This window comes from Homalodisca vitripennis, chromosome 8, assembly GCF_021130785.1.
Source record: "Homalodisca vitripennis isolate AUS2020 chromosome 8, UT_GWSS_2.1, whole genome shotgun sequence".
Classification (NCBI taxonomy): domain Eukaryota; kingdom Metazoa; phylum Arthropoda; class Insecta; order Hemiptera; family Cicadellidae; genus Homalodisca; species Homalodisca vitripennis.
In genome coordinates this window covers 32,678,727-32,692,351 of record NC_060214.1, presented here as the reverse complement: position 1 = coordinate 32,692,351, position 13,625 = coordinate 32,678,727, and the positions used below count along the sequence as shown (strand labels likewise).

The following is a 13,625-nucleotide window of genomic DNA, read 5'->3' as shown; positions in this document are numbered from 1 at the left end:
GTAAAGTCATACTTTATACAGTAAAAGCCCGCTAATTCGGCACTTTCGGGGATTGAAGTGTTCCGGATTATTGAAAATTCCGGATTACCGAGCGTCATATTAAAATGCCGGAAAAATCGGGTTTTAGCCGCTAAAATCGTATCACACTAAAGTAAAAGGAGTGAAATCAAGTGATATTAACTCAGAAAAGCTGAAAACCCAGCCAAAATACAATCATTCTTTAAAAATAGTGGCTGGGTTTTCAGTCCCAAAGAGATAATGTACAGTAGCTTGATTTTACTTTTTCTACTTTAGCGATGATAGCGGGCTAAAAATCGTCGTCTAAGTTTCAGAGTGTGGCTTTAAAAAAAAATCACTCTTTACGTGTAAACAATTAAAGAATTACTAAGGAGATAAATAAAATTAAACAAAAATTAGTTTGAACACAAAATGAACATTTAATGCCTAGAAAAACATTTCTAAACTTAGGTTAACTTAGATGTAGGCTAACTAGTGCGTACATTATGTAATAAATATTATGGTAAACATAATTTTTGTGTACAGTATTTTATTTGAAAAAAGACCTAATGTCTGTTTGTTTTTTTGTATCATGTTTCTTCTTTAAAAAGACATTTCTCAGAACATATAAATTTACAAGCTCTGAAGCATTGTAGGAGCTGCTGCGTTCGGCAAATCGTATAAACGTGTCGATAGTGGCACTTGCTTCACTCCACGTAGGCACGGGTGTTGGATCATCTGCTCCCTCTTCATCATCTGATTCGCACTCCACAGGATGAGGCTCTGACTGAGGTCCTAGTACACTTTTGATGAGCGGTTCATCCGTAATTTCTTCTTCAACTGGCTCGTCGCAATCAATGTGTATCCACTCCAATATTTCTTCTTGTGGCACTTTCCTTATTTCGTCTTGGGAACTGTGGGCCACTAAGTCCAGTATTGCTTCATTGTCGACTGAAACAGCAATGTCCTCTTCTTGGTAGGCAGCTGGCCATAGTTTTCGCCAAGATTTCTGTAGAGTGGTGGGCTTGACCTTTTTCCATGCCAAGGCGATTCCGAAAATTGCATCTTTTATGTTGAATTTTTTCTGAAAATCAACCACCGTACACTCTGAGTTTATCAGGCCTTGAAGAAAGGACGCTCTGTAAAACCATTTAAAGTTCTGAATCACTCCTTGATCCATTGGCTGAATCAAGGACGTGACATTTGCCGGGAGGTATGCAGTAAAAATATTTCCCGATATCAACTCAGACGCTGCAGGGTGAGCTCTGCAATTGTCTAGGATGAGCACAACCTTGCTGTCTTCAGGTAAGCCACGGTTTTTCAGATTGTCTTTTACAGATGGGACGAAGTGGTGGAAAAACCAATTTCTAAATAAATCGGAGTTCATCCACGCATTGGATTGGGCATCGTATATTACGGGTAGGTGGGTAATGCCTTTCAGAGGTATTGGCTTTTTTTTTTGCTTTTCCGATGACGAAAGGCCCTGAACCCCCTCACACACAGCTGCTGCGTCACATACGATCCCTTCCGACTGAGCACGACCTTTCCGAGCGCTCTTGCGAACTGTACGTTTTCACAGTGCGGTTAAAATATCTCATTTACGCGATTTTTTTTAAGACGGTGCCGGATGAATGAAAGTGCCGAACCATTGGATGCCGGATTAGCGGGCTTTTACTGTAGTTCAATTTTGGCTATTTGATTATATTTGAAGGAAGAAACCCTATTTAACAACAACCAACAACTGATTCTGACTTTTTCATTTTTCATAAGATAGGACTGGGGGTTTTCCAGTGTAAGCAGGTTATCTGGACACCAAACAGCTGGTACTGATACAGCTTATCTGGCTTTATCTGTTGCCCTGATAACAACTACTATAGCTCAGAAGGTTAAGTGCTGTACTTCTAATTGGGAGATACCTGGTTCAATTCCCTCTAGGAGTGTAATCTTTTTGCTCCACTGAAAAATAAATTTGCTTTAATTTAAAGCTTTATTTTGTTGTTGTAAACAAATTTGACTATTTGTACAAAAGTTTTTAAGACACACATTAGGCACACAGAAATAATATGGCAAAATTTCCTTGTGGAATTTGTGAAATTAATGTAAGGTCATCAGCAATCTTATGTACTGGCCTATGCAGCAAATGGTTTCATTTTAAATGCGTAAGTTTGACCTTATCCAATGTGAAAACTATGGAAAAGGAGGATTTCGTGGGAGAGTGGAAATGTATAACTTGTCAAGATAACATGCAAACAAATGAAATCCCTAAAGGTGTATTAATTAAAAATAATGAAGAAAATTTTGATCAAGTAAATTCTCCCTCTCTTGCCGATGAGATTAACAAATCTATCATACATGAAAATGAGGAACTTAAACAAGAACTACATATAGCGAAGAACAATAGCTCTCTCTATGTACTAGAACTCGAAGATAAGATACGACATGATGAAGAAACTATTGAATCACAAAAAAAATCATTTGATAAAAGAGAAAAAGAACTAATAAGCCAAATACAATCTTTAGAAAAAAAACTTAAAAATGAAAAAGAAGATAACGAGAACCTCATCTCAATTATTGAAGAGGAAACAGAAAACGAATTAAGAAAAGAAAATAAACAGCTAAAAAAAATAAATGGGGAATTGCGAAACAAGTTAAAAGAATTAAATGAACAGAAAAAAAAGCATCCCACGACACAACAGGACTATCAGACGCAGATTATTCTGGAGGAATTAAAAAAGGAAAAGCTGGAAAGTGAAAATTTAAGAACAGCATCTAAAATCCTACAGGAAGAAATCAGGTGTTTGGAAAATAAAATTCAAGAAATACAAACATCTAAGAGAACCTGCTTGAGTTGCTTCCCAGCCATACAACAATCACATTCCAATATGGACCTTTCAGGTTCATCATCCCCCTGGATAACACAATCTAGAAGAGGAGCTGGCTGGCCCAAGCATCCACAGTCACCTCAAGGTTTACAGTGCACAAATGGGTTTTTCACCCTTGGCTGTGGCTGACGAGGAGGGGGAAGAAGATGATGTGGGCAATAAAGAAGTTTCACAATCCGAATACTACATCTATGGCGACAGCCATGGGCGTGACCTGGCATATCATATTAACCAAAAGCGCAAGTCGAATAATGCATGTGGTTTTGTTAGGCCTAGAGGTCGAACCAAGGATATATTAAATGATACAAACTTAGAGACAATAAATTTGAAAAAGAATGATGTCTTAATCCTAATATGTGGTACAAACGATGTGGCCAGAAATGAGGCTAGCGAAGCCCTTGAGGGGTTAACTCGTACGTTAAACAAATATAAACATACAAATATTGTACTTGTGGACTTACCAAATAGGTACGATCTGAAATCATGGTCGTGTGTAAATAAAGAGGTTAGGAAAACAAATATTTCTTTGGAAGAACTTTGTCGACAGCATCCAAACGTCACGCTGGTAAAAGCAAGTGAGGCAGAAAGGCATTTTCACACCCGACAGGGTATGCACTACAACTACAGGGGGAAAGTTTGGCTAGCAGAAAAAATATCAAAAGCAATAAACAAGATGGGCAGTAATGCACAAAGCCAAGCTCTGGTCAATATGGAGCTGAGCCTTAATGAAGAGGAACTATCTGAGAAGTACACTGAACAGGGCGGTGCAGAACTTCAGGGTTCTTCACTGAAGAGGCATGAAGGCATGAAGCACCCTGAACAGGGCAACGTTGAACTGCAGCAGCCCTCGTCGCTTGGCGTGGAATTGGCAGGAAACTTGGAGGCCTCTATGGGAAACTACCGGGAAGCATCAACAACCCAGATAATGTAGCAAACTTACAAACATCACCTCTTAGTATTTTACATTTAAACACCCAGTCAATTAGAAATAAATTAAACTTAATAAACCTATTTTTGAATGATTTTTATTGTGACATTTTCATGGTGAATGAACATTGGCTGTTTGACGAGGAAGTTTCTTTGTATATTCCAAATAATTTTATTTTAGCTAATTCCTTTACTAGGAATAATCTATCTAAAAGAGGTGGTGGATGTTCTATTTATATTAAGCCAGAGATTGAATTTAAAACAATTGATTTAAGACCTTTTTGTGTAACAGGCCTTTTTGAGGTAGCAGGTATTCTCTTGCCTAAACTTAAGTTAATAACTGTCACTCTATATCGTACGCCAGACTCTAATGTACCACAGTTTTTAAATACTCTTGATTTATTTTTATTATTTTTACATGACAAATACAATAATTTACAGTATATAATTTCTTCAGACTTCAATATTAATGTACGACAAAATAAACCAGAAGTGAAGTGGTTTTTAAATATTTTAAGATCACATAACATGTATTTGTTAAACAATGAGCCAACTAGGGGAGAGGCTTGCCTAGACAACATTGTAACATCAATCAGTAGAAATAAAACTAATTGTAATGTTATAGAACCACATTTATCTGATCATTCTGGTGTATTTGCTCAATTTTTCGACATGTATGTATGTAAAAAAAGCCTAAATTTGAAAAAAAATGTATTAGAGATATGAGTGATAGAGCAATTTTTAATTTTAAGTATGACTTACTTCAAACAAACTGGAGTATTTTAAACTGTTTTAATGATGTAGAACAAGCCTTTGATTATTTTATGGAGTTGTTGACGATTTCTTTTGAGAAAAATTGTAAAGTTAAAGATGTTAAGGTTAAGGATAAGCAAAAGAAGGTAAAATTAAAATGGCTCACACCTGAGCTGAAACAAATCAATGAGTACAAATTAGCCCTCTACGATAGATATAAAATTAGCAAAGGTACAGCCCAGGAACCAGACTACAAAAAAGATTATATCAAAGCAAAAAGATTGTTTAAAATACGAATAGATCAAGCCAAACGGTTGGAGAATGAATGTTACATAGAAAACTCTAGTAATAAGTGTAAAGCTGCTTGGGAGATAATTAAAAAAGAGTCTAATTCAACAGCCCAGAGTTCAGAGTGTATTATAGATTCTAGTACCTTTAATGATTATTTTGTTAATATTGTGAGTAGTTTAAATCTTAATAAGAGTAAAAGTGTACCTGATAATAAAGCTTTAAACCTAGTTAATAAGTATATTATACATAAAAATATTGATACAAACCTAACTTTTAATTGGCATGAGATTAAAGCAGAAGAAGTTTTAAACTGTGTCTCTAGATTAAGTAATTCAAGTACCGTAAATCGGGGTGAATAGCAACAGTTTTCAACTTTGGAGCTAAAAAACAGTTATTAAATTTAATGCTAAACCAGTGAAAATTACCTCAGTTTTCCGGTCTTGCCTTCTTCTATTAAGCAGTATTAATTATTTTTAAATATCCTTCACCAAAAAAATTAAAATGTTACTGTTAATGTGTGTGTGTGATGTTTCTATTCACCCCTTCCCGTGGGGTGAATAGAAACATCTGTTGTTTTTGCTAGATATTTCTATTTCCCAGTGTTGGGATGAATTGAAACACACTTTTTTATGACCTTTTACATGTTACAATATAAAAAAACATGGGAACAGATTTTTAAATGCACTTTTTCATGTAAACAATTTATTAATACAAAAAATAGTTACCGGAACAAAAGAAACAAGCAGCAAACATTAGCTAGGTTTTTGGTTGACTTCTACTACTTAATATAATGTCAGTCCACTGAGATCATCATCAAAACTAATGGTATTATTAAAACGTGATGTGCTTGGGGCAACAATTGGAACACCAAGTTTACGGACAACATCGATTTTGCTTTCGAAGGAGTCTTCATCTGTAACAGCAAATTTTCTCGCAAAAGGTTGTTTTTTGTAGGACTGGCAGATGTAACCGCCTTCTTCATAATCTTTGACTTGGCAAACATATAGTCTGAAGTGGGCTTTAGTTTTCCCATAGACCTTTACCACAGCGAAATCTCCGGGAAGAAATGACAATTGCGTATTTAAGGGCTCCTCTACACCTGACCCTTCGTCTGGAGATGACAAGATTAATTCTTTGTCTGTGTCTTGGACAGAATAGTCTGACATGTCACTGTCAGACGATGATGGTTGGGTTGCCTTCTTTTTTGTTTTTTTTGTAATCATGGTGCCTGCCTTCCTAACTCCGGTACTGGTATCGGTACTAGTCCCAGCTTGGTCAACTATTTCGGGATTATCTTCAGACATCTCAACAAAATCTTGGACACCGACACTCTTTCCAGCTGCTACCGAAACCTTCACTCTTTTCTTCCTCGGTTTTGGGGAGTCACCTTGCCTCAATTGTTGCAAAAGCTCTTTGAAACAAGAATCAATTGCTTCAATAGGTGTTTCACATACAGTACCAGGTGTATTGGCAGCCGACGACTGGGCTGAACTCACGGCAGCGCTATCGGAAACGCCATAACCTGGAAGCATTGCCAACACTGGTTTGCGGTTTATAGGGATTATTCCACACTTTTTGAAACCTGATATAATGTTATCAGGTTTGCAAGTCTCAAAAACTTTTTTTAAGAGGCTGGGGAACTTATCTTTCGGGACAGTAGCCTCGTACCTACCTGGCCCATTTTTCCAATCTTTGAGGATAGCGCGCCATGATATTTTAAGCGGTCGAAAAAATGCGACGTCTAGTGGTTGGGTTATGTGAGTTGAGTTGCTCGGTAGAAAGATAAACTTAACTTTGCTCTCGTTGCATTTTTTTATAACGTCTAGTGACAGGTGGCTGGACAAGTTGTCCCCAATGAGATACTTCACACCATCAAACCGTATAAAGTAAGGTAAAGCCACAGTTTCAACCCAATCTGAAAAACAGAAGGAATCGAACCATCCACTTTTAGTACGATTATACCGGGAGTTGGCTGGACCTCCTTCCCTCCAGCTGTCGTAAAGATGCTGAGCTTTATATACCACATATGGTGGTAATATGGTTCCATCACCTGACGCAGCAAACATCACAGAAGTTGACGCTTTGGCCGAGTTCATTACTCTTTCAGGATATTTGCAGCCCCTCCTTGTTATTACTTTTGTTCGGCCAGGGTCGTCACACAGGTTAATTTCATCGTAGTTTAACAATGTGTGATTTAGGGACATCCTTTAACTCGACTTCCAAGTTATCAAAATACTCATTGATGAGTTCAGGTGTTACGGCTGCCCTAGACTGTTTGATGTTTTGGCACATTCGGAAAGATAATTGAGCTTTGTAGCGTTGTAGAAACGAATACACAAAATCTTTTCCTGGAAGATTGTCTTTAAACTTGATCACTGTCTTTCCACGCCTATCGAGATATTCTTTCACCAACAGCCGTAGAGTGATCGAATCAATCGGGTAACCCCATTCACCGACTGTTTTTAGTCTGTCAACAATAATTTTTTCTTCGTCTTCTGACAATACAGTTTGTCCCCCCTTCTACTTCATCTCGCTACCTTTCTTCATGTGTCTATAAAGCACACTGTAATGAATGTCAGAGCAATCTGCCGCTACTCTTAAGCTCATACCATCATTTATTAAACTCAGAGCTCTTTTTAAGTCTTCAGCCGAGTGTTTTTTTTTTATGTTTGTTGAGAGATATATAGTTTCTCGGCATGCTGGAAAACAACATTTGTATTAGACCTAATTGTTTTTAAAATGTGCTTGAAACATATGTTTCATATCGAACATAAAAATGTTTCTTAAGTTACCGTACATATGTTAAACATACACACATGGGTATGTTATATGTACAGTACGATACGTAATATATGTTAAACATTACTACACAGTTGTTAAAACGAGAAAGAAAGATATGTACCGTAGGTACTGAGATTTAATTTAGGTTACCTGGGCCTAGACCTGTTGAAAATTGGTTACTTTTAGTAACATTCATAGTAGCCTAAATTTTAAGCATACTATAGCCTATAACTCCATACTAACTGAGACAGTAAACAAGCACTAAAATAACACCAAAATATTGTATATATATAATTTTATAACCTTACTATCTAATTTTGTAATCCGTGGGGTGAAAAGAAACACAACAATTCTCTGTTTCTATTCACCCCGTGATTTAAAAATATCCGACATGATAACCTAAAAATTATTGAACAACATGTTTCAGAATAGATAGATTTGTTAACTCCTGTAATTGATCTCATAGATGTTTTAGCACAATAAAAAAACCTACTTGGTTGTATGAAAGAACTTAGTTTGGTACTTACATGAGAAGTTTAGAAAGATTCAATTGTTGAAGTTATTAAAAGCACAAGTGTCGTCTTCAATACACAGCAGTACAGTGATGCCAACACAACAACGTTATTTTTCCCTTTAACTTTCAAGGTTTGCAGCTTCAAAAAAATATCCCGCGGTGGATTATCAGTTTTGTGCTTTCCTACCATTTTGTAAAAGATTTTTGGAAGTTTTGTTGCTATTCACCCCAGTGTTGCTATTCACCCCATTTTACGGTAGTGTAGATATATATGGATTATCGAATAAAACCATAAAAAATGTTATTGAAGGAATAGTAACACCTCTTACATGGTTATTTAATAAGATGTTGGAGCAAGGGATTTTTCCAAAGGCATTAAAGCTAACTAGAGTGTGTCCAATATTCAAGAAAGGGGACAAATCAAATCCCTCAAGTTACCGCCCAATCTCCTTAATACCTATACTTGGTAAAATATTTGAATTAAACATTAAACAGCAACTTCATTTTTACTTTGTCCAAAATAATGTATACTGTCAAGAACAATTTGGGTTTATTCCAGGGGGAAGTACAATCAAAGCAGTAGAGACTGTAATTGATAATATTCTAATGAGTTTTGAAGAGCGTATGACAACATCTGCTATGTTAATTGACTTAACTAAAGCCTTTGATTGTATAGATCACAAAATTTTAGTGGATAAGTTTCACAGTTATGGAATTAGAAATAATGAGCTTAATTTACTAAGGTCATATCTGAATGACAGAAAACAGATGGTTGTACAACGTAATGATAAATCTAGCTTTAAGAATATTACCAAAGGTGTGCCTCAAGGCTCGATCTTAGGTCCTTTTTTATTTGTAATGGCAGTCAATGATTTCTCATTCAATGTGACATGTAAGTCAGTATTATATGCTGACGATACTACTCTGATTAACAGCACAAAACATTTAGATGAATTAATGGACAAAGAAAATCAAACATTAAAAATGGCATTAGAATGGTTTGAAGCAAACTCACTTGTTGTAAATAGTAATAAGACGGAGAAAATAGTTTTTTCTCTTTAAACAATCTATTATTAGAAGAGAGTACTTCAACTGCTAAGTTATTAGGTATTTGTTTGGACAGTAAGTTGGATTGGGCCTATCATATTGATTACCTTTGTAAAAAACTATCTAGAATAGTTTATCTTCTAAGAAAGTTAAGAAATTATGTATCTATTGAAACATTGTTATTAGTTTTATAATGCTCTTTTTCAATCGCAATTAAGATATGGTGTAACTTTTATGGGGAAACAGTACTAGTGCACAAAGAGCATTCATATGGCAAAAAAAAAGCGATTAGGTCAATAAAAAATGTATCAGACAGAGAAACTTGTGTTCCTCTATTTAGAGAGTATAAAATTATGACACTGCCAAATCTTTATATTTACTGTTGTTTAGTAAGTGTAAAAGAAGTCCTCCCCAGCTTTACAATTAGGGAACAAGTACATGGGTATAATACGAGGAGGAAGTATTTTTTAGATCTTCCTCAAGTAAGATTAGAAAAAAAAACTAGAGGTAGCCATATTTTTATGAAAATTAAACTGTTTAACAAATTACCACAAAATGCATGGATTGTACCTTTAAACAATTTTAAGAGAGTATTAGAGAACTGGTTCAAGAATAATATTTATTACTCAGTCTCAGATTTCTTAAGCAGCGATATTACATGTTTATGCTTTTAAAATTAATATTCGTTGTGTTGTCCCATTGATTTGTTAAAATTATAAACCGTAATTGTTTGTTTGTATTTGTTTTATTTATTCATGATATAGTATGTATTTTAATTTATTAACTTATCTGTATATACATAAATGAATAATTTTTTAAATTTTGTCTCTCAATGTATTTATTTATTCAGTTATTTATTATTTATTTAGTTTTAATATTGTTGACTTTTAAAATTTTATCCATGTTAAATGTGTTAATAGTTATTTATTATTGTTAATTTATATAGATCTGTTGGTTGTTTGGTTATTATTGTTATTAATTGTATAGATCTATATATTTGCTGGTAGGCTGGATTGAGTAGGTAGAATCTGAGTAGTTTGTTTTGTTTTAGTTTAGTGTTTTAGTTTAGAATATTTTAGTAACTTGACGAAGTCCATTGCACTATTGAATGTGTTTAAAGACCAATAAAGATCTTGAATCTTGAATCTTGAATCTTGAATCTTGAACTACAGCGCCATCTAAATAATTTTTTTTTTAACTCCTTTTTCAACCAAATGTTAGTATAAATTAGACTAATAATACTGTTGTACCACATAAGAAAAACTGCAATACTACAGTTAATTGAAATTTAAATTAATAATAAGTTACTATAAGAGTATTAATGTACTACAAGAGAAAAAAATCAATATTCTTGGAATTTTCAGTATTTAGAAAAAACATTTATTCTGACAAACTATGCATATACATACTCATATTCTAGTATTGCTAGGTAGAGAAATACATTTAAAATAAATAAAAGCAACAATGCGGTATTTTATTATTATATTATTTGAGTAAGAAAACATTACAAACATTTAAAAAATTCCAAAATTTTTTTAGTTTGTACAGCATTATTATTTTTAAATTATGACCAAATATATCACTACCGGTATCTTTTTATTATTAAAGCCCATTTCATGTTAATCCAAAAAGATATAAAATATAACCAAATAACTTGAAAAATAAATTCTTTATAAACATATAACAAAACTCTTACGTTTTTAGCATTTTTAATAGGATAACTCCAGTTCTCATTGATATCATGGTTACCAGTAGGACCAATATAAAAATGTTCACTAACGCTCAGCCGGATCCCATGGAGTGATATGCACCATCAATGAACAGAGTGTTGCCTATACCAGGTGTCTTAAAACTCCCCCCCCCTTATTAACTTTATTATGAATAGAGATGGAGTGATTTACTTTGGGGCATGTTTATACAACCAACTGAGAAAGGTTGTTTTACCAATAGCTAGTTTTGCCATGTTATCTCTTATCGTTTACCAGTTTGTATGTGAAACACATTCAGTCCAGTTATTGTGCCAAAGTGGTCTGAATGTGTCTAACTGGTAAACAATAAGAGATGATATGGCAAAATCGGCTATTGGTTTTCCCGGGACTTCCTAATGGGCTTCGGTCAGACAAAACGAAACCTAATAAATGCTATGTTAATCATGGTTGTTGATGTTTTTGATGTTTTGTAATGACTTGTTTTACAATTTTTTGTCCCAAGTTCTCAAAATAATTACTGAGTGAATGTTTTATCTGCCTTACAATAACTTGAAATGTAATTTAAACTGTGGGGGTTTTATAAAGAATTCAAACTTTAATTGGCCACTAAATTTTATATAGTAACATTAGAGACCTCTAGTTTGTGCCATTCTTCTTTTTATAATACCTTTAAAATAAGGTCTCACTTGCTAGGAATTCCTATTTAAACATTTTTATTTACCCCCAAAATACCCCTTTCTGAGGGGAGGGGAGTAAAAAATGTTTTTATGTTGAAAACCTCTTCCGTTGGTCATGTAATCATCCCCCAAAGTAAATCATTTAATCTCTAGTCATAAGAAAGTTAATAGGGGGGGGGGGGGGAGGTGGAAGTTTTAAGACACCCGGTATAGATATGAAGCTTCATTCAATTTTCAAGTCTATAAGTCAGTTTTCGTTTGAGATATCATGCAAACAGACATACAGATAGACAGGCAAAGAGACAGACAGAAATGAAATTTTTCTACTCTCTCCGATAATAGGCTTCGATAAATATCAGCTAATGAGGAGAATACTTATATATACTCTGATATTTATAATTATATATGTATGTATATTGGGAGTCAATATTTGAATTTTACTCTATTCACTTCTGAGTATTTCTGAAATGGTATTCCTTCATTATACATCTGACCAACAAAATAGACAGTGAAATTAGTTAATTATAGCTATTATGTCTTTACCAGGAATCTCATCTTATTTTCCTTGCCAATTTGTCCTTGTGTGAAACTGTGAAAATACTGAATGCAAAGGCCACAATACATGCTAGAGACTGCCTGTGTGTTTGAATAAGGGGCTTCAAAACTCAGTAGGGAGGGTATTCATTAATCAGTATACAAATATTACTGGAAGACTGACCCAAATACACATGATTTTCTATATATTGTAGTGATATCATTTTTTCTTCCTATCGTCCATCCTACTTATCACAATTTATGACAATATGCTAATTTACTACCCAAGAACGTAGCCAGGAAAAAGTTTGGGGGGGTCCAGACAACTGATATTTTCCCGTAGTGGACAGAGAGTAAGACCCCATTTTGTTCCTTAAAAAGTTCTTGATCCGTTTCTTTATTGAGAACGATCTTTCGGCAGTACATGTCAGTAATATTGAATTATTTAAATAATAATAATTGTTTACTACAAAAGTTATTGAAAAAATGGAAAATTTTGGGGTGTTCGGACCTCTTGGAACCCCTCGCTGGCTACGTCCTTGTGATAATGATTTATGAAATAATTACCTGGAGACCACTGTCGACATTTCCAGGACTATCTTCACTCTACAGATCATCGGCCAATCGAGCTCGTGACATGCCCTCTGGCACGACGCATGTTGTAGTTCTGCAACAACAGTAACAAAACCTAATTATTATACTGTTAAATTAATTTTATATATTTACTAGTACTAAAAAAGTAAACTGTAATAAGAAACGCTGAAATGAAACATAAAATAATGATTGAATGACTGTTATTTGATTTGTTCAGTAATATTAAGTGTTATGAGAATGTTCCAGACAGAGGGGCCAACCCCCGATACAAAGGGATAATAGATGAATGGGGGGGAGCGGTCAGTGGGTCCGGCTGTCCCCGCCTCTCCTTATCGCTGTGACCCTTTTCCACTCGTCTAGTGGGTTCTGGACTTCTCCACTTGAATGTCCTGGAAGCGCCAGTGGCTTTATAAGGAGCTGCAGTAGAGCTGAGCTCCATAAGTGAACTTGTAAAGTGACAGAACTAGTCATAATACTCGTGACAGCTGAATTTGTGTTAATAATTATTGACTGTGTTAGTGTTAAATAGATTAGTGTGTAATTAGATAGTCAATTTAGTCAATAGTGGATTGTAACATAATAAATTAGTGACAGTTAGTCAGTTTTGTAAATAGTAGTTTATTCAAAGCCAGCTTAGTCTAAAGTAGATATTAGTTTAGATTTATTTGTAAGATTAATAAATATTTAGTGGAGCAATATTCGCCGAGTGTTTTCATTCAAAGCAAACCCCTCACAATAGTCTTCAATTAGAGAACGAGATACCGACATGACAACAGCTGCAAGAGAAACTCAAATTTGGACAATCTCCCAAATAAGTTTACTTGTATCACAGAGAATCGAACCGACCTTTTCTCTGTGCTTGTGTTATAATATGGAATTGCAATAACATACGATCCTTAATGAGTTTTATAACGTCATA

General features: G+C 34.6%; 1 protein-coding gene across 1 annotated transcript in view; it reads right to left on the bottom strand.

Moving 5' to 3' along the window:
* LOC124368102 (laccase-2-like) overlaps positions 1-13,625 on the bottom strand; it is a 41,146-nt gene that overhangs the window by 23,176 nt on the left and 4,345 nt on the right. The window contains exon 3 of the mRNA XM_046825376.1: positions 12,680-12,806. Within this exon, the coding sequence (XP_046681332.1) occupies positions 12,680-12,806 (127 nt within the window). The remainder of the gene's footprint in view (positions 1-12,679; positions 12,807-13,625) is intronic.